The sequence below is a fragment of the Melospiza melodia genome, chromosome 1 (genome assembly GCF_035770615.1).
Source record: "Melospiza melodia melodia isolate bMelMel2 chromosome 1, bMelMel2.pri, whole genome shotgun sequence".
NCBI classification, from domain to species: Eukaryota; Metazoa; Chordata; class Aves; order Passeriformes; family Passerellidae; genus Melospiza; species Melospiza melodia.
In genome coordinates, this window is record NC_086194.1 from 35703907 (window position 1) to 35724813 (window position 20907).

At 42.2% G+C, this 20907-nt stretch overlaps 1 protein-coding gene across 1 annotated transcript in view; it reads left to right on the forward strand.

Moving 5' to 3' along the window:
* The first annotated feature begins 4 nt into the window (after positions 1-4).
* Positions 5-20907, forward strand: part of PLEKHA8 (pleckstrin homology domain containing A8) — a 31314-nt gene continuing 10411 nt past the window's right edge. The window contains exons 1-10 of the mRNA XM_063153828.1: positions 5-79; positions 9994-10110; positions 10875-11030; positions 12737-12861; positions 14285-14443; positions 15368-15408; positions 16095-16252; positions 18698-18857; positions 19267-19352; positions 19982-20040. Of these exons, the coding sequence (XP_063009898.1) occupies positions 40-79; positions 9994-10110; positions 10875-11030; positions 12737-12861; positions 14285-14443; positions 15368-15408; positions 16095-16252; positions 18698-18857; positions 19267-19352; positions 19982-20040 (1101 nt within the window). The 5' untranslated portion in view covers positions 5-39. The remainder of the gene's footprint in view (positions 80-9993; positions 10111-10874; positions 11031-12736; positions 12862-14284; positions 14444-15367; positions 15409-16094; positions 16253-18697; positions 18858-19266; positions 19353-19981; positions 20041-20907) is intronic.

Below are 20907 nucleotides of genomic sequence, written 5' to 3' on the forward strand. Positions count from 1 at the left end.
GGGGGCGGCCGCGCTGCATGGGGCCGGGGGCCGGCCGGCATGGAGGGGGTCCTGTACAAGTGGACCAACTACCTGAGCGGTGAGTGCCTGCCAGCGCTCAGCCTTTGCGGGACGGGCGCCGTCATCTTCTCGTATGTGTATTTATACAAGCACATTCACGTATGTATTCACTGTGCTTGCTGGGTGCGGGTCAGCGCTGCCCCTTGGCCCCGCCGTACAGGGGAGCAGCCCCGGCGCTGCCTTAGTGTCACTGCCCGGCGTTTATCCCGATGCCAGCGCCCGTCCGGGGCCGTGGGTTGGGGTTTGGGGTTTGGGCAGTGGGATGCTCTGGGTCACAGCTCCCGCAGCGAACTTCCCCGTTCTCCACACACCCCCGTGGAACTTCTACCGCGGCGACTCGGGGCATTCCCAGAGCTGGGAGATAAACGTGTTGCCATTCAGTCCCACCTGGGGGATTCGGATGAGAAGGCATGCAGAAAATCTAAAAGACAAGAAAAAAGGTGGAGGGGGGTTGTCCGGCTAGTTCTAGGCCCAGATTTTAATTTTTCGGGTGTTCCCGTGCCACGGAAGGCTTGTTTGTCATGGCAGGTTGGAAGCAGTGTGGCCAGGGTTTGCTCGGCAGAGGTTGAAGGTGGTGGGGTCAGAACAGCCCGTGTTCCCATGGGATGTCACCTTCGAGTCAGGTGGGGCAGAGGTGTGTGTGGTTTGGGGCTGTGGATGGGGTCTTGCCAGGTGCAAACCTCTGGGTGGTTTGTGGGAACAGTTTGGGAACTTGAAGGTCAGAGAGAAGTAAGCACGACCACGCTGCCATTGCCAGGTGCGAGTGCTGCTCAGCCGTGTGTGTCTGTGTGTACAGGGAGTGTGTGTGTGTGCAGGGGCTGCCGCCTTGCTGTACTTTCTCCCGAGAGGCTGGAACAGCTGCAGCGCTCTGGCTAGCTGGGAAAGTGGAGGAAATCAAAATTAAACAAAGAAAAAGCTGGAGCACAAGCGAGCGTTGAATTCATGTGGCACGGATGGGGGGGCAGCAGTGGTGCACGAGGCTGGATTTATTGCTCTGCTGGAAGATTGCTGTGACATTTCCCCTTTAGGCAGTAGGTGTTCTGAGATGAGAATCAAAATTTGTCAGGTCTCAGTGAACAGACGTGGATTTTTTTCTTTTGTTGTTAATTATTTGTGAATGCTCTCGAATTATGAAGTGGCAGTAGGAGCAGCCATGCTTGCATCTTTCATGTGAATTGCAGAACTGTGGTAGTGATGTTAGTCCTTTCCCCATACTAACACCACCTATGGTTCAGCTGATCGAAAGTTTTACATGTTTTTCTTTGCATTGCTGAGATGCTGGGGTGTGTCTGGAACCCTTGTGCTTGGTTTCATTCCACGAGACCCGGGAATGTGTGTCTGTGGGAAACAATGCATGTTGTAGATAACTGACTGGCATTTGACATTTTAGTGCCTGAGTGTGCCTGTGGTAGGATCAGCTGGTCTTCTGTTTTGATGGCAAGATGAAGACTAAGAAGTATGCTGTTTTCATCAAAATTAAGTTTTCTTTTGCTAGCCACGTTGATAAGCACTTCCAGTCAAATGACCCTTCATGAAGAAGGATGATGCTTTGCAAACCTCAGTCAAGTGAATGCAGACTGAAGGAAACTTTTCCTTGCATATGTAAGACTTGTAATGGCTGAAAACCAGGAGAGGTTTTGCTGTCAACACGGAGAAAATCTGTGATGGAAATTGAAGCATCCTTCTAATTTCTTGGTTGAAACTTGACTCTTCCAGTAAGTGTCATGGTCAAGGTCACTCTCTGCCTTTTGCTAGGTAGTAGAAGGCCCATGATGTGTTTGAGAACAGTAAATTTGCTGTTCTGCAAGCTGTCTGTACATGTTAGTGCTTTCTTTTGCTGCAAAATTAAGACTTCCTGCCCTGAAGCCATTAAGTTACAAATTTATGCAGAGATGCAAAAAGAAAAAAATTTCATTCTGGAATGTGGCAATCATTGTAGCAATAACAAAGAGCTGGAGAGTGAGAGACAGGAAAGCCTCCTTTTGGGGATTATGGGAAGTAAGAAGGTTCAACAGGTCATCCAGAACAGTATTTCTGCCAGTATTCTGCCCCCAGTATGCTTTTCCTGTTGCTCAAGGTTGATGAATCAGATGCAGTAGAGTGTAAACGATGCATGCAAAAAGTGGGGAAACTGTGTGTCATCCTTCTGTGTTGGTGTGTGCCTGTGCTAATAACACACTGCTGATGTACCTCAGAATGAGGAGGACCCCTCACAGTCAGAGAAGAGATAGAACAAACATAAAACTGTAGAAAAGAACTGCTTTTCCTTCTTGCTGTGAGAGAGGAGCTGATTCGAGTTTGTTGGTAATTGAGTCTTTTCTGGGAGTTTTGATTTCGTAATGTCTTATGTCATTGCCATCATGAGAGGTCAAGTCCACATCAGCCCATTTCCTCCCAGCTCTTGGGCCCAGAGCTAGATCTATGTTGCAAATTACATAGTTATTGACAGCAGGAGCGTTTCAGAAATAGGAAACAAGTTTGGTTTTCTGTGGGCAAAGGGCAGAAAAAGCACACCATGATTGCTGCCAATTGAAAGACAGGTCAGTTTGCCTTACTGCTTAAACAAGTTATCTTGTTTGTAATAAATGCACTTGTTTGCTTTATATAGATTAGAATAAATTAGATCAGTATTACCTGGTTTCTGCTTAGAGGTAGGGTTTTTCCTCTGGTGTTGATCCTGCACTCACATTGTGGTTTCTCTATGCAGGGTTTCCAGTGCTAACTCAGAAATCTCTTGAGTTTAGAAAACTGAGATTTTTTAGAGTTTTTCTGTCCCCTAATGCAATGGCCACCAGATAGTGATTTCTCAGTGTGTTACTTTTGTTTAAGTTCAAGTGAAGTTTGCCATCTTTGGATCAGATATACATTCACAAAGTTCTAGCCTATGAAAATCTGTTGGGATCTTGTGTTTGCAGTGTGTGTCTTTTGATTGCTCTTGTCTATGCTTCCCCCACTAAATTGGCTAAAACCTTAAGAGAGCAGGGAACTTTGCAAGCAGAATTATTGTCATATAAAGGGAGACAGCACTTTTTCTCTTGGGCAGATACATAATGCATCTGCAAACTGCAAATTATTAATCCTCAAAACCCAGAGCAGGGTGACTTAAATCATGCAGGCATGTAAGTTGGCCTCAGCTGAGCTTATAGTCAAAGCATGTAACATGATCTTAAAAAATTCCTAGATTTCATCCATTGCCAGAAGTCTCTGTGTGATGTTGGCTTTGCTCGCTGGGGGCTGGGGATGGGTGTGTGACTGTTGTTTCAGTGCCTCTTGCTGTAGCAAGCAGCTGGAATGATAAAAGTGTCACCGTGTGCCCTCCCTGTAGCTCCTGGGTCTGTAGTGCTGCCACTGCCTGCAGTCCTGGCTGAGCACAAGCCCTTCTGGTGTGGGCAGCATCAAAGGCACGTCCTGGCTGCAGTGGCACGGCGTGACTGATCTCCAGCTGGGGAGTGCTGCTGCCAGGATAGAGAAAGGACAGAGCAAAGCTGAACTGCACGTGAAGGCTGCTCTTGGCTGCTTGGAAACTGCCTCCCATGGGACTCTCTGAATTTAACCTGCAGTGTGTGCTCTTTGCTGAGCATAACTTCTGGTTAATAAAATAAATTTATTTAGTCTTTGGAGTTTACCTTATAAAAGGCATTGATGATTTTTTTTTCTCATCAGGTTTATAGAATGAGTAAGCTATTGCTGGGAAGCAGCATGGAGCTGGGGAATACCTCCCTTCAGTGGTGTGTGAGAACTTGGCACTTTTAAGTTGATTTTTTTCTTTCTGCTGAAATTCAGTTCAGTTTAGGTCTTCAGTGCAGGCACACACCCTATCTGGAATGGCTGGCCACAGGCAGGATTGCTGCTAACTCTGGAAGAATGGTATGGATCAGCTCTTGGCTGTGGGGTTCAAAGGCAGCTTCATCATTCCATGAAAATGACTAATTCCACTGGCTTGCCTGGTATTTGTTAGGTGCTCCATAAAATGGCTTTGATCACTTTCCTTTACAAGACTAAGCTTTTCCTGATATTTAGTCACTTTCTTATTTGTGGTGAGTAATTCTACCCCTAAGTAATTAATCTTCCTCAAGGCATGATAGACTCACCTTCATGCCATCGCCACATACTTCAGATAGCTCTCCCATCTACCTGTATGTAATCATCCCCTCTCAGTTTATTGTTGTACTTTGGATTCTTTTCAGTTTATCCCAAGATAAACCAAGAGCCAACACCAAGCAGTGTATTTCAGCTTTCACATAAGACTTTAAATTGCTCTTGTCTCTAATGATTCAGACTTCCTTAATAAACTTGGGGGTAGAGCTCCAGAAAATGAGAAAAAGCATTAGTTCTTGTATCTTGGATCTGGATGCACATGATATTGCTTAGAGCAAGTCTTTGTTTCGAGAGTTTAAGAAATCTGACCTCTTGGGATGAGAGACACATATCCTCCCAGCTGATATCAAGCTCTGGAAATAAGCTCCTCTGTTTCCAGACGTAGAGGAATTAATCAAAAACTTCACACTTAGAAAAAGACTTGGTTCTAAAAAAACCTCTTATAATTTCCTCCTTCATTTTTGCCTCTGGGTATAGTCCAAGTTCTGATTGTATAAAATTAGAAGTCTGGTTTTTGTGGAGGTGGACCTAGGCAGCTGAGGTTTCTGTTGCCTTCAGGGCAATGGTCTGCCTTCGATTATTGGCTGTGGCTGCTCTTGGGATCCAGGTGTTGGTTTAGATGAATGCTTGACTCTCAGCCAGTTCTGGCTGGATGAGACTTTTCATGCAGTATACTTCAGGGACTGATTAGTTAACTCTCTTTGGATTTTGCTTAGTTGTCTTTGTGTGATTTGACCTTTCTCATTATTTTTTTCCCTTTCCTTCTGTATTGCTTCATGCAGCAACCTTGCTTTTGTCCAGCCTTTTTGGGATTATGTAATGTGCTCGCAGTAGAAAAGTTTGATGAGGCTGCAGGAATGGAAATTGGTGTCCCCTCTCTCCTCTGTGTTAGAGCAGTGCTGCAGAGCCTCCATTCCCTGCCAGGTATGCTGCAGTACTGGTGCTGCTGCATTCAGTCCCTCTGCGCTGAAGTAAGTGATCACAGGAAATGGCTGGGTAGGACAGAAACCAAAGGTGTGGTAGGCTGCTGGTGAAGAGATACCATCATGTGGTATCTGTATGTGCTTACATAAATCCAGTGTGTTAACTTAGTCTGGCCCGATAACCTCCCCAGGGGTCAGAGAGAGGAGCAGCTCGGTTGCTGAGGCTGGGAAACATAAACAGAGGAGGAAAACTCCCGGGAGCTTTGTATTACTTGAATTAGTATCTGAGCAGAGGGCCTGTGTTATTCAACTTCTGCCTCCACCGCGATCTCCTCTCTGCCCTTCGTCCTTTCACTGCATCCCCTTCAAAAATGCCTGACTGGTGCATTGTGCTCTCTGTGCCCTGGCTGGGCGCTGCCATAAAATCGTTTGCAAACAAACCCAGTTGCCCTGTGATGACAGGATGCTCTTTCAGTGCTGCTGACATTGCCCTAACAGTTGTGATTGAAACAAAAATGGACTTCATGGAATCCCTGTGAGAAAAATCGTTTGGGAGAAGGTCATTGTATTAAAGCCTGTTCCAGCTGTTGCTTCCTTCACTTGAATCTCTAGTGTCCCTCAAGCAAGTGCTTTAAAAAGTGGTACCATTGTTAAGGTGCTAAATCTTTGAACTTCATTACCTTTAGGGGCTTTTTGTATTGATTCCTGCTGTTAATATGCACATAATCAGAGTAAAATTGCAGTATGGGTATTTCCAGAAGCTGCTCTCTAGGTGACAGGATAATAGCTCACAGAAGAGGCATAGATTGTTACACACTCTTGTCTGCCTTTCTGCTGTTCCTCGTGGATACACACTGGATTTTTATCCTGTCAAATTGTTCTGCTATAGAATTAAGGCTGCAAAATGTGTTCTGGCACCTGGGATTGCCCTTCCCAAAATTCTGGGTAGCCTTAGGAGGCTGTATAGAAAATGTAGGCACCAGTTTTGAGTGCAAAATGCTTATGTCAGGATAATATTTTACTTTTGTTCCTTGAATGGGAAAAAAGGGGAAGAGTGTGAAGTTTGATCTGTGTAAGATCCTTTCTTGCTAATTGCTTTTTCTGACTGGAAACCTGGTTGACTGACAGTGTCTTTGCCCTGCTAGAGCTGATTTTCCAGCGGTTCTTGCCCAGCTATCAGTCACTGACACAGCTCTGGGCAGATGATATGGTGCTTTTGCCCTTGGGAGATAAAGCTGGAGATGGTGGGACAGTGAGCACATGGCACAGTTTACATGTGCTCAGGGTGGGATGAAACATGGATATTGCTCATTCTCACTGTGACCTGGCTCTATCAGGGCAGCCACTCTGGAACTCCTTTGTGACCCTGCACAGAAAAACAGCAATCTGTCCTGCTATGCTACCTGTCACTAAGTCTTGGATCTTGCCCTTGTTATAAGCAGTAGGGAGGTGGTGGTGGCTTTGACTCCTCCTGTTAGACAGATGTTGTAACATGGAAAGTCCATCATTATCTCCTGTCTGCAGTTAAAGTCTGGATTAGGGTCAGGGAGTCCAAGGACTGTTCTACAAAAGTTTTACAAAAACTTATTCTGAAGCTCAAGAAATTAATAGGCCTGAAGTGCTACATAATTCTCATGGAAAACAAGCAATAATAAAAACCTGGATGTCTGGGCTTTATGCATTTTAGAAATGCAGGTGGAAGTGGCGTCTCTTAATTGCAGCTTGTTTTCCAGGTCATCAATTTGACTTCTGGAGTATGTAATTCTCCCACATGCCTTGGCTTTGTAGATGTCTGACATGATCTACGTGTCTTCAAATGTTGGTTTTGTTTTTCTTTTCTTCAGGCTTGGCACTTTGGAAGGAATGCTGTCTGGAGTCTGAGTTGGATAACATTAAAGTTTGAATTATGTCCAAGTTTCAACTGTTATCAAGAAATGTCAAGTTTGCTCAGTGATAGCTACATCCAGATTTCCTAAAGTGTAATGATGGAAGTAGGCAGATCTTTCTTTCTGTGGAAACTTCTCGAGAAGTAATGAATCCTTAGCAGGCACAGACTACTTAAATATCTGATTTTGTAGTGAACAATATAAAATCTTCAAGGTACTGCAGGCACTAACTGTTCCACACAGGAGTGCAATGTGTACTTCAACCAGTGCCTGTCGAGTCATCAGGAATATCTTCACTCTCTTCTATGGCTGAGACCTTAAGCTACTAATCACTTTTTATTGTGCTTTATTGGGGATTTTTTTTGTACATACCTTTCCCACCAAGGTCAATTTTTACTGTTAACGGTACTGTGCCTCTAAAATGAGATGTAGGAAGTACCAGCTGTATTTTTTCCTGCCTGTGAACCACCAGTATAGTGGACTTAAATTCTTCTCAAAGTTGTGATAATGCTGGCACCAGTAAGACCTTAAAAGGTTCAGCTTTACCTTTCTGCATCAGGTGAAATCTGAATACTCAGTTACAAAAATTGCAATATTCCCATTTATTGCAATTTATAGGAGGCAAATAACAGACAATTTATAGGAGGCAAATAACGCTGAATAAACCCAAGACTTGTGTTATTTGAAGTGCCTAAGTATCTTTTTGTTGCTTTGGTTTTTGTTTTGGTTTTTTTTCTTGTTCCTCCATTCTTCACTTGTCTGCAGAAGTGAAGCTCCTGTAATTAAAGATTGTATCCCTGTGCAGTGCCCATGATTTGTCAGCCACATGCTATTTTTAGCTGGTTGTTTAGGATAACCTTCCCATGGCTGCTGACTGTCAGTGAGTACCAGGTGGTTAGTGCATCTTCTGACAGAACCTTGCTGTGAGGTTTTTTAAAATTATTTCCCTTTTACAAAAAAAGTGGTTTTATTAGTGTAACAATTCTGTTCTGAAAAATCTATTGTCCTAGGCAAAAATTGTCTATCACAATCTTTTTAATGTGTATCTAATAATTAAAGAACAATTGGCTCCTGCAAAGGAATACAGATAGTTGCTCTATTCCTCACAAAAAAAAAAACCCAAGACCCAGAACCAAAACAACCAACCAAATAAAAGTCTCAAAAAATATATTAATTCACAATATATTTTAACCAGCCTACAAAGTGATGGAGGCAGAGTGATTTGTATGTTGGCTAATTGATTGCACAGCCTTTGATGGATGGGGCACAGTTTGGTTGAGCATCAGCTGCAATTGTGAGCTGTAGGACCATGGCTGAAATGATTCATGTGCAGCAGCAGGAGCTCCAGACTGAATTAGAGGCTTGTATTGACTGTGGCACTGTGCATTATTTAAAGAATTGGTTCTGTGCCACTGAGTGTCTGAAGCAATTAACTGCTTCTCTCTGCTGAACAATCACTTCCATTTTTTGTGAGTTCCCACATATCAGCAGTGACTTTCAGCATAGTTGCTTTATTTTGGAAGCAAGACAAATAGAAATCAGTCTTGCTGATTTTATTTTTTTTTCTCATTCTTGTGATTTTCCCCCCTTCATATAAAGTAAAGAAGTGTTGAGAGTACTTCGGATTTTTGATATTTTATCATCTTCTGGGAAATAATGGAAGAGATCTAGAAGGGAATGAAATATTATTTATGTTTAATTTGTTTTCCAGCCACCACACAGGGTTCAGCAATCTATAAACTGGGTTGGACTGAATGCAGTGGTATTGATTAAAAAAAAAAAAAAAAGAAGAGCAGGGGGGTCAAGCCAGACCATACTCCTGCTGTTAGCCTGAGGCTTTAGGCCTTTCTAATCTTAAACTGTGTTGTGCTTGGCTTCAGCAGTTGTCTAAGGAACCAGTTTCTAGGTGGAAAGGAGCTGTCATTCCTCCAGTGTGGTATCAGTCCAAGCCCAGCCTGGGCTCCTGCCGCACAGTTCTGGTTGGCAGAGCCCTGGTGCAGGGGACAGCAGAAGTGAAAATATCTGCCAAAATATCTAAGAGCCCATGTGGCCCACACAGTCTTGTCCAAGTGTTTTCTTCCAGAGATGGTTGTCTGGCACAATGTGGGAGTGTCAGAACCTCAGTCCGTTGGACCTGGCCAGGGATGCTTGTTAGAGCTCAGTAAATTAAAGCTGCTTTCCTCCAGTGACGTTGCTGCCTCATTTCTTCTTAAGTCAATGAGCTTGTAGCTTTTAATTAGACATAAATGGCAGCTGTCAGGTTGTGTTTGGTTTTATCTTTTCATACTACTGTAGTGCTTCCAAAAGTAGAAAAAAAGGATGATTTACTTCTAAAGTTGGGCAGCAGGGTGGGCAGAAGTGTACCCAGAACTACTGGTGTTGGTCTAGCCTTGTTTTGGTTTTTCTCTGGGAAGGTATCCAGAAGTGTAGGTCAGTAATTCAAGACTGTGTTTTATGTGGGCAGCACAAGGAGTTTCAGGAGCTGTTGAAAACTGCTTCACTGAAAGATGGCATTCAGAATGTTCAGAAATCAACAGATCCGCCTCTGTTCGTCTGTTGGTTTTTAAGAGATTCTTACACATTGTTGTTCAAGATAACCTGGCTAGTCCTTCCTTCAAGGGAGGAGGACTTGGAAGGCAAGACAGCAGGGGTGGCTTTTGGGAAGAGTGAAGAGGTAGGTTGAGGTGTGGTGGAAGGAACTGAGGGGTGCTGAACTGAGAAGGTGGTTTTGGAAGACAGAGTGAGTCAGTGATGCTGTGTTAGCAAAACTACTGAAAATGACATATGGCATCTCGAGATATGCTGCTGTGCTCCAGCTGTGTGCAGAATGGACATGTAGGTGCCATCAAGCAGGGGTTATGGTGCACAACATCCAAGTCTGTCCACAAATCTTAATACTTCAAAAGGGTTTGGTTTTCCAGGGGGACTGAGAATCTTTGGGGGCGTGTTTGCAGCAAGTCTCAAGTGCGAGAGATGGTGGAACTGCAGGGAGAGGCGTAACTGAGAAATGCAGTTTTGTTTTTCAGGCTGGCAACCTCGGTGGTTCCTTCTCTGTGGTGGCATCCTGTCCTATTATGACTCTCAGGAAGATGCCTGGAAGGGCTGTAAGGGAAGCATCCAAATGGCTGTTTGTGAAATTCAAGGTAACTAAGATACAGTAACACTCAGCTGCATTTAAAGTTTGTCTGATAATGTTGCATTCAAGATGAGATTTCAGGTGACAAGAGCTATTTGGCAGCTTGATTTCTCTGGTATGTATTTGCAGTAACTTGATGCTTCAGGTCTTTGATGCTGCTAAAAGATAAGATATATGAGAATATTAACTAGAAACCTCAGGTATTAATTCTCAGGGCAGGGATTTGGAGACTTTGTTTTTTTCTTAAAATACACTCTATAAAAATACAGTTTTTATGCTATAGTATTTTGAAAATGTTGAGTGAACTGCAAGTCTTTAATATCGTGGATATTTTACGTGCAGGTGGGTCACTGCTTTTCATGAGCTGTGGTGGAACATCACACAGCTTTAAATGACTCTTCATAAGCAGAGAGCTGAAGATAGGAACATGAATAATAAACTTCAGTATTGGGTCTGCTCAGTCATATTGCCACATTTTTGAGGTTCGCTTAAGGGCTGGAAGCTTGAAAGAGAGGCTTGCCAGAAAAGGATGCCCTTTCCATAAAGACTCTCAGATTATACTGATCACAAAACTGTCTCTTACAGCTGTACACATGTGTGTCCTGTCCATTCTCTAACTCAGGAGAGAAGTCATAAAATGGCAGTGGGGGAAGTTGGGACCACAGATTTCTCCTCTTTCATTTCTGTTTCACCTGCCATCAGCACATCTGTTGGGATGTTTGGTTGGGCTGGGAAGGGCCAGGGGGCTGGTCTGAAATCTGTTGCTTTCAGTTCATCCTGCAGATAACACACGAATGGACCTGATTATCCCAGGGGAGCAGTACTTCTATCTGAAGGCAAGAAATGCAGTTGAAAGGCAAAAGTGGCTGGTGGCACTTGGAACTGCCAAAGCCTGTCTGACTGACAGCAGGACACAAAAGGAAAAAGGCAAGAACACCTTTTTGCTAGCCCATAATGTTTGCTTTATATTTCCCCATGCTTTGCCTAGTCCATGTGCTTACAACTTCAGTGTCCAGCCTGTGCTTCAGATCTTTGGTGCTGCTGAAAGCTAAGACACATGTGAATATTAACTAGGAATCTCAGGTATTAATTCTCAGGGCAGGGATTTGGAAACTTTGGGTTTTTGTTAAAATATGCTATATAAAAATAATTTGAGAACCATGTGCTGATGGGTTCTGTAAGCACAGTGAGTAAATAATCCCTGGCTAGGAGTCACTGTGATGCAAACTGTACGAGAATGTAATACCCCCACCTTGTACAGCTGCCTAAATATGATGACCCAGCCTGTCACACCAGTGTCTCTTCAGCTTTGCAGTTCCTCACATGTTTCCGTGCTCTAATTGAGCTGTCTTCTGCACTTTGAGAATTGCTTCAGCAATTAAGAAAAGGTTTGCAGTGAGTTCCAGATCTGTTAGTAATCAGAAACTTAAATCTGATCATGGTCAGGCTGTGAAAATTAATTCACTTACCACTTTGCTTTCATCAGCAATGTCACTTCCCTCCCCCAATGAAAACCCCTCTTGCTTACAAGTGTGGCATCAGAGAACATTGTAAGACCTCATGCCTTATCCTTGTGTAACCTCAGCACAGTGACTGTACAGAAGATGGGAAAACAGCAAATTATTGATGTCCTGAGTAAATGCAGGGCATGGCAAGCACTTCCTTTCCCTGAGGTGAGAATTTGCTTCTCCTCTTAGCCTTATGTGTGTTATCTCCAGGCTTTGCATCTATTGGTTCAAACTGAGCCAGAACTGGGCAGAAGATGCTGCTGTAGAGTCCTTCACCAGATGGGATCTTATGTGCAGTGCCTAGAAGCAGAACAAAGCTGGATCTGTAAAGTGACATACAGTAGCACAGGGTGAACAGCTAGTAATGTATATACAGAACTAAACCATGTTAGTCTTACTGAGAGACAATTTATTTTATAATTCAGGGACTCTAATATCAAAAACATTACTTCTGAAAAAAATCTCAGAATGACTGTTAATCTTATCAGGATTAGTCTTCTGAGTTCTGCACTCTCTGTTTCTCAGAACGAGAAACATATGGATACACTGGAGTGAGTCCAGCAAAGGGCTGCTAAGATGATTAAAGGAAATATCTAGTGAGAGAGCATAAAAAGATGAAGCCAGAGTCTTATCACTGAATGAACAAGAGAAGATCTGCATGAATTTTGATACAAACCACTCAATTGAAACATATGCAAAAATGTTCTTGTTGTGAAGACAAGGGAGCACTGAAAGGCTGCACAGAAGTTATTGTGTAGTCTCCATCCTTGGCACTGTTCAAAACCTGGCTAGACCCGAGTAATTTGCTCTGACTCTCCTTGAACAGGGGAGTAGGACTAGCTGGTCTCCAAAGGTGTCTTCCAATCTCATCCATCCCATGATTCAAGGATATCTGTACTAAATTAATCCCTTTCTGTTGGATAGAATTCATCTTTTATGTCCAGTGTTTCCTACCTATGACCCTATCTAAACAATGCTATTGCTACAGCTTAAACTACTTTGAGAAAACAAAGCATATTATATGTAGGGCTTTTCTCCTATTTAAAAGGCCTCCTAAGACCAAATGTTTGTACTTGCCTTGCACTGGATACAGTAAATTTAACTTTTCTTTTGTTTCACTTTCAGAGTTCACTGAAAATACAGAAGCCTTGAAGACCAAAATGTCTGAACTTAGACTGTACTGTAACCTCCTTGTTCAGCAAGTGCATAAAACAAAGGAAGCCAGCATTTCTGGTGTGTCAGAACCAGAGGTACAGCTCTATTTTTGTTATAGACCACATGTGTAATGTCTTGGATGCATGAGCTTTTCTGGATACCCAATGTAGTATTCACTCACAGTTACTTAATGTTAATGTTGCAACCTCCTTCTGCAGAGAACCTGGGGGAAATAAAGTGCTCACACAGCAGTTCTTGTTTAAATGGAGTGTTACTATATTGTTGCAAATGACTTGCCCTTTGTAGGGCTAGCAAGTAGTGAGATGAGATCTGATATCTGTGATCTAGACAGTAACAGCCCTGTAGGTGATGTGTTTACAGTGGAACAAAAAAAAGCAAAAGATCTTTTATAAAAAGATAATTTGCATGAAGCACACATTTTTCTGCCTGAGTCATTAATATCCTGCTCAGCAAAACACATCCAAAACCCTTAAAAGGTCAAGAGATGTTGCAGACCACAAAAAGAGCAAAAGTGAGATAAAGAGCTGCTTGGTTTGCCTCACTAAAGTTAAAGTTTCAAACCTTGCAAATCTTTGTGACCAAAGAAGCCTCATTGGAGAGGGATCTCCTAAAGACTGTGATCTGCCCCCTGGTTTGAGAGAGAAATGTATGAAGAAGAATGTACTTCCCTTGCTAGAGAAGCTGGTGTGGAGTTCCAGGATGCCTCCCACTGGAGAGATGGGTCCTCAGATGCAGAACAAGCAGGCAAAACACCTGAAGGTTGATCAAACCTTTGGTTTGGTGTCCAAACCATCTCTGTAAAGATACCTGAGAAACTGTGTAAGGTGAATTAAAAGACAGTGCAGAAGCATGATGTGGTGTACAAATGACTAAAAGGCACTGTTAGAACTTGCAGCTCACAGATGTTGGCCTGTAATGTGGTGTTTATCCTGCTCATATTTCATGCATCTGGGGGAAGACTCTTTCCCTGATCTTACTGGCATTTAACTGCAAAGATTTATTGCTAAAAGCATTTCAGCAACAATAACTCACTTTGCAGAGATGAAGAGGCAATGTGATACCTCACTCTGCATTTTGTCATTTCCAATAAGTTTTTGTTGATGAGGTTTTTGAAATGATCATCTGCAGATCATTCTACATCTGTTTAGTTTGTTTACTTTTCATATCTCCTGTCAGTGGTGTTTCCTGGAATGCTGTTGTTGAATACATTCAGGCTTAGTATTTCATGCACTTCTAACACCAATAAGATAACTGTGAGACATTAATTTCAAAACACAAGCATATTAAGCTGCTTGTACTGAAAAGAGGGGTAACACTGCAAGGGGACATAGCCACAGAAATATGTGATGCCAGTCCTCTGAGCAGCTGACACATTGAATTTTAATTCATGTTAGCCAGAAATCACAGCTGTAGAAGCTGTGGGCTTTGCAGACATTAGTTGCTCCAAATTGATCTTCTGTGGTGAGTCTATTTCTTCCAATTGATTTCTTCCCACAGAGTGAGATTGATATGGGAGCTCTGTTGAAATCAACCTGTGACACTTTCCTGAAGACTCTTGAAGAATGTATGCAGATTGCAAATACTGCCTTCACTTCTGAGTTACTGCATCAGACCCCACCTGGATCCCCAAACTTAGCAGTTCTCAGAACAAGCAAGGTAATGGCCAGTATCTTCTTCTCTCAGCCTCAGCAGGGATGCTAATGGGTCCTTTTTTCAAAAGTAGCATTTGTAGAAATAGGGAATGCCTTTTTACCCATATCATAGCTACTGGTCCTACAGTGGACATACTCTGCTATTTCTTGTGGTTTGCAAGTGAGGTAGCACCATTTTTTTAATAAGCAGTGATCAATCTCTTAACCTTTAATGACAGGTGAAAGTTATTTCAGAGCCTGAAAGTTACACAGTGGTGTTTCACAGAAAGTCATACAGTGGTGTTTCAAAATACCTTAGCTCTGCAGCAGGTTTGTCCATGTGGGAGCTCACAGCAATTATTACTCTGTTAAGCTACAGCAGTATTGGATGTGTGCTAATATGTCAGTGGGAGCTGATGAGTTCAGCTTTCTAATGAGAAGGGCACTTTGTTGATTCCTGGATCCATAACTATATATGGAAAACTGGAGCATCTCTGGCAAACAGGAAGTTAAGATCTATGTAGGAAGGTAGATGCATGACTGCATATGAGAGATGGGATTGCTTCAACATACCTGATATCTAGCTTCATGTTTCCTCTATTTTTTTCAAAGCTTTTTGATTAAGTAAAGAAAACATTGTAAAGGAAGCTCACTGCATTGTTTCTCTTCCATATGCTATGTGGTGTCTCACTTGACACTTGCTAACTACCTTCTGAAAGAAACCTTCAGATTTTTCTTTCTTTTCCTTTTTCTTTTTTTCTTTATAATATTGTAATGGTGTAATAATGTAGCACCATTTTCAGATTTGTCTTTATACTGCCTCCAGGTCAGAGAATTAGGGAGGGTTTTTTTGCTGATTCCAACTTGTGTTTAATAAAATGTGAAGTTTAAGAAGCATGATACAGTCTTCCTGTTTTAAACAATATTCTCCCCCCTCCATATCTTTCAGGTAAAGCACTCTGTCTTGTCCAGTCACACCTCAACAGAAAGGTACAACAGAAGTCTTTACTGTCAGTCTCTTTCTAATCTGTGTTTGGTAGTGTCTGTTCTTTCCTTATTGCTACTCTACCCTTACCTGATGCAGGCAGAATTGTGTTGCTCTGAGCTGCCTACTTGGAAGGAGGTGAAACAAAAGGGATCTGGCTCATCCCACTGTATGTCTCTTCTGTATCAGCCCTTTCCCTTTCATTTTTCTCTGCAGTCCACCTGATGTCTTACTGCTCAGTCACCAGCCAACTCTCTCCCACTTCAGTGCTCCCTCCTGCATTTTTGGTTCCACTCCATAAGCTCATAAAAATCACTGATGGTGAGCAGACTGATTCCTGGAGTAGGTGGCAAGGATGTATATTTTAAAAGTACTAATGAGGGGATATTCTACAAGTTACAATACCTGCCTGCAATTTTCTTTTCTGTAATCGTATTATTATGTACCTTTTTAATAAAGATCATTGTAAATATACTTGAACTCTGCAAGCTGAGATCGAGTCTTTATTCCTCTTTACTGCAAAAAGCTGCCTCATTCTTGTTATTATTTTAGACAAGTTCTTTGCTCAGAGCAGCCTGTGACAGCCTGTAACTTCTGTCAACTGTTTTTCTCTTGTTATTTGTGTGTTCACAGGAAGAAGCTTACCAAGCAATGGTTTATGCACTAAGTATTATTCTTTCCCTTTCTTCAGGCAGGTGGAATTGAACCCCTGTGAAAATGGCTGTGTAAAATCAGAAATTACCCATCAAGAGCAAGCAGTTATTAAAAATATGGAATGTTTAAACTTGGAAACAAGTGAGGGGGCTGGTGATGTTTATGTTGAAGATCATATAGCAAAGGATTTGGCAGGTAAGTGTATGCACAGTCTTTTGTCCACAGTGATTATTCTATAGGTGTAAATCAAGGAAGGTGTAGGCTGCTTGTGAGGCTGCTGATCCCTGACTCCCAGGAGGGAATATCAGTCTTTTAGTTGATACTGCCTCTTGCAAGTTTTCTCAGCATAGCTCCTGCTGCCTTTGCTGATGGCTGACTTGGGACTGAATGGAGAAGGAGATCAAAATTTTGTTTTTGGACAAGTTGAGGCTCTTCAGGTACAGATTGAAGGCTAGCAGGACTTGGGCTCTCCAGGCACTGTGGACAGATACATCATTCCCTGCTGGTATGTAGGGCTGCAGTGTCAGAAGAGGTTGTGGGAGCTTTGTGTGTGTGTCTGAGGGCTTGAACTTTTAGTCACTCTTGATTGCTCTGACAAATGTTTACAGAAGATTAACCCTTTTCCTGCAACTAAGAGTATCCTAGAAAGCATCTTATTTCTTCTTTTATCTTAGCAATGGTGTGAAAGTTAGATTTGTGTGCAACTTCAGTGAAATACTGTTGAACTAATTCAGTATAAAATTCCCTCCCATGTGCTCATATTGTTCAGGGCTGCTGAACTTAATTTGGATAACTATTCATGTAACATCATTTTTGCACATCCTCTTGAATGGACTGTACTGTTCTTGAACAGTGGCTTTCTCTGCCTGGCTGTTATTCCAAAATATAAATATGCAGTCAGTGAGTCAGCAGAAGTTTTTAAGTCCAAGTTAATGATGATAGTCATTTTGCTCTTATGGGTTCTCTTTGGAATTTTCTCATTTTTGGGGTTGGTACTACATAATGTGGCAAGTCCCTGCAGGATAACAAACACATGACACCATCTAGCATAATATCAATAAAACAGCACTAAAGCAAGGACATCAAACTAATTCAAGTTTTTGGTGTCATTTAGCTCCTGTCGTTCCTGAGCACAAAAGAGAAAAGGCTACCCCCTGTTGGGTATAGATATTTGAGCTGCAGAGTTTTGCTGTCAGTATGGGGAGGAGTTAGTATGTGCAGGGCCATCCACAGAGGGTGGGCTGACCCAGCCAGCCCATGAGCTTTGTCTTGCTGATGGCTGTGCCTGGGTGCTCCCTCTGACCCCAAGAGCTCTGCCTTGCTCAGATATTTTTTCTTCCCTCTCCCCTTTTTTAAGAGCAGTCAGTCTTTAAAAGTGCTTGAGCATTTCAATCCCTTAGCAATTTTCTCTGTCATTTAGGAGTTACAGTGTTTGAATATGAAATTTCAGAGGACCCAGGGTTTTTGCATAGCACTCCTGCAGTGTCACTGCAGACCTGGGCTGTTTCTCTTCTCCCCAGCCTATGTGGCTTGGTGAAGGACAGATCAGTGGCATCACTCAAACCTCTTGTCATTCCTTGGCAGAGACACTTTACTGGGAAATGTCAGTGATGTCTGAGGCTGGAGAGTGGCTGGTCTGGGTATGAGGGGTTTTCTTTTCACCCAGCACCAGGTTTGTTCAGTGGTTCTGCAACTAATTGGCACTGCTGTAAGCCTGCTCTCAGTTGTCACCTGGAGGAAGAGAGTTCCTTGCACCTTGATCCCTTCAGCCAGAAGCTCAGTTCCACTTCATGTTTCTCTTTAATCCTCACTGACACATGGGAGTATTCCTTTCCTGGGAAATTCTGGATGCTAGTTTGACAGTCTGGCAGCAAGATGTGCTGTAGCTATGGCTTGGATGATGCAATGCTATGAATCATTTTTCCTTCTTTACTTGTTCTCTGAAGTTCTCCATGAGGTCCAAAGGTCTTACCTTGTAAGGGATGTATATGAAAGATTTTGTCTTTCCTTTGTCTTCCTTGTACTTTATGTGAAACAGATGTACTGGGCCCCAAAGAAGAAATAAAACCAACCACAGTAGGGAAGATATACCTGGATCTTGGAAAACTTTAAAGATTTTTATAGAAATCAGGGAGAACATAGCAACCTTTGATAACATAGAAGTGTCCATTTAAGCAGCCAATTTGCTTACTGATCAGAAGGAGTAAACATGTTGCTATTATTCTTTTGCTTTTGAAAATGCATTGTGGCACTTCAGCAATACTGGGAAAGTTACAACCATGTGAGAAGTAATCTTCCTTTCAAGGAGATGAGTCAGCTCCCTGCTGCAGCAAATTGCTTCTTCAGTGCTCTTCTTTCTCACAAGACTGTCCTTGCTGAGGTTGTGTGGGCTCACCTGTACTGCAGCCTGGTTCTTGGTCTGTCTGACTTAAAGAAATGGGGGGTGACTGCTTGAAATGTGGTCTGAGCATCTACCAAACCTGCAGTGGTGCTGGCAGGGATGCTTTTAAACTTGCATTATCCAGATGTCCAAGTGCCCTCCTTCAAATAGAAAGGCATTTTGATGAAAAGGAATAACAATATGTGTATGTAACTGGGTTTTTTTTTTTTTGTTTTTCTTTTGTTTCCTGTAAATGTTAGGCATTAAAGATGATGGAGAGGACAAGCTGCAAGCTGTAGAAGGATGTGGTGCCCACAAGATGCTGCAGTCAGAAACAAATTCTTTAAGTGGATTGACTCTGTGTGAGGAGGAAGGAAATGAAAATGATTCTCCTACCTTCTTCAGTGTCATGAGCAATAGGTAGTACAGTTTCAATTAAAAGGATTATTGCAACTTAATGTTAAGCCTTAAATTGACTTATTTTTAAAACTTTTCTGTCTGTAAAGCTGTATTTACTGAGATTATTTGACAGGACTGCCTACAGCGCAGTAATTGGAAGAAGATATCTTTTGTAAAATTAGCTGTACAGAGTTAAGTGGGAGGTTTTTCCTTGTTTGTAATTGCAGGCCTTGCTTGCACACCACCCAATGTGTGTTCTCTGCAGTCAATTACTTTAACGTAGTAATACAAAAGCCATGTTGGTGTTTTCATGTCTCTTAAGTTTTCCCTCTATGCAAATAACTCAGACAGAAAATCTAATTTTGCTTTTGGCAGTTACATAAAAAGAATAGTTAAGGTAGCAATATTTTCTGCTTGTCCTGGACACCAGGTTCAGTGATATTGAGCTTCGGGAGGAGGAGGGCATACCAACAGAGGAGTTCCTGGAGTCCTGTTATGCAATTGTGCCTGTTCTGGGTAAGCAGCTGCTTTTCTTCTGACTCCTTCTGACTGCTGCTAGCAGCAAGCAAAGGTGGAGCAGTCGGGTTGGAAAATTTGTTTCTTCACTAAAGTGAAGTAATAGAACCAGTATAACCACAATCAGTTTAACTGGTACCAGTACATGTTTCTTACCCCTCTGCTTTAAAGAGGATCCACTCTCACTGAGATGGGACCCACATATAAGCTGTTTGGCAATCTAGGTGTCTCTATGGAACAGCAATTTCTCCCCCTCAGAAAAGCAGCATAGATGCCTTACAGTCTGGTACAGCTGACAGCACACCATCAGCTGTACTCTCTATTTCGTTTTTCCAAAGACTTTGATCTTCACCTAGCACAGCCCCCCACCAGCTTGACCCCTGCATCTAGTGGATGTGGTGGCTCTGTGAGCCTGCAGCCTTTAGAAGACTTTTGAACTGTAGGCCAGAGAATTTTACCATGTGTAGCAACTGGGATGGATTAGTTCTGTACCAGAGAAAAAGATCAGTTTGTCGTTCATTTAGTATTTTCCTGCCATTTGTTAAATGAGTAAATGAAACTCATTTTTACTACAACATGAGAACTGGAAAAAGAGACAATTTTAAAATATGGCTTTTTTTTTTCCGTAGACAAGCTGGGACCGACTGTTTTTGCTCCAGTTAAAATGGATTTTGTAGGCAACATCAAGGTAACTTATTTCTAGCACAGGTTTTTTGTTTTTTTTAACAAAATATCTACTTTAGACACTAGTGCTCCAGAATCTTTGTGGTAGGAGTCAGTACTGGAAGGTTATTTAATATTTGATAATGTTACCATCTGTCAGCTTAAAACACTGAAATGCCCCTAATTCTGTTCTGACAGTACATGCTGTGTTTAATAAATCCACTTGTGTGCAAACTTATAAAATACTTGATTGACTGCCAAGTAAAACATCTGTTACACCTAATGAATGTGACTTTGATCCTGAGCTGTATAGGTTTATAAGTCATGATGTGATGTTAGCAATGTTGACTTTAACCTGTAAAACAAATGGAGGGGATGGGGGAAAAGCCCCTTTGCTCAATCAAGTAGGATTGAGAAGCAGTTTAAGAAGCAATTTCTCAGCAGACTAGGGCAACCCATGCAGGCTTGGTTCTTGTTCTGGAAGTTCTTCCAGCTTCAAATACCTTCTGAAGAACCTTGAAGAACCTTTGAAATACTGGTTATGAGCCAAAATGTGTTCATAGCAAGATTGTTTGTAGCATTTTCTTTCAAGAAAAAAGAAGTAAAAGCAAAATATATCTTCTGAGTGTGTGCTAAGGAATGTTGTATACAATCAGATTTGTTTGGTTGCTTATCTTATAGAAGGTAGCCACTGGAAGACTGAAAATAGCAAGAGAAAAGAATGCTATTTAAAAAACTAAACCATAGAATATTTATTGCCAAGTGATAGGCAGCTACTCCTTCAATGTAGAAGAAAAATCTGTTTGTATGCCCTTTATATATTGTCTCTTTTGTTTGCATGAGGAGTTGTGTACAGAAACTTGGGAATAAACTGAACCATAGGCATGCTGAG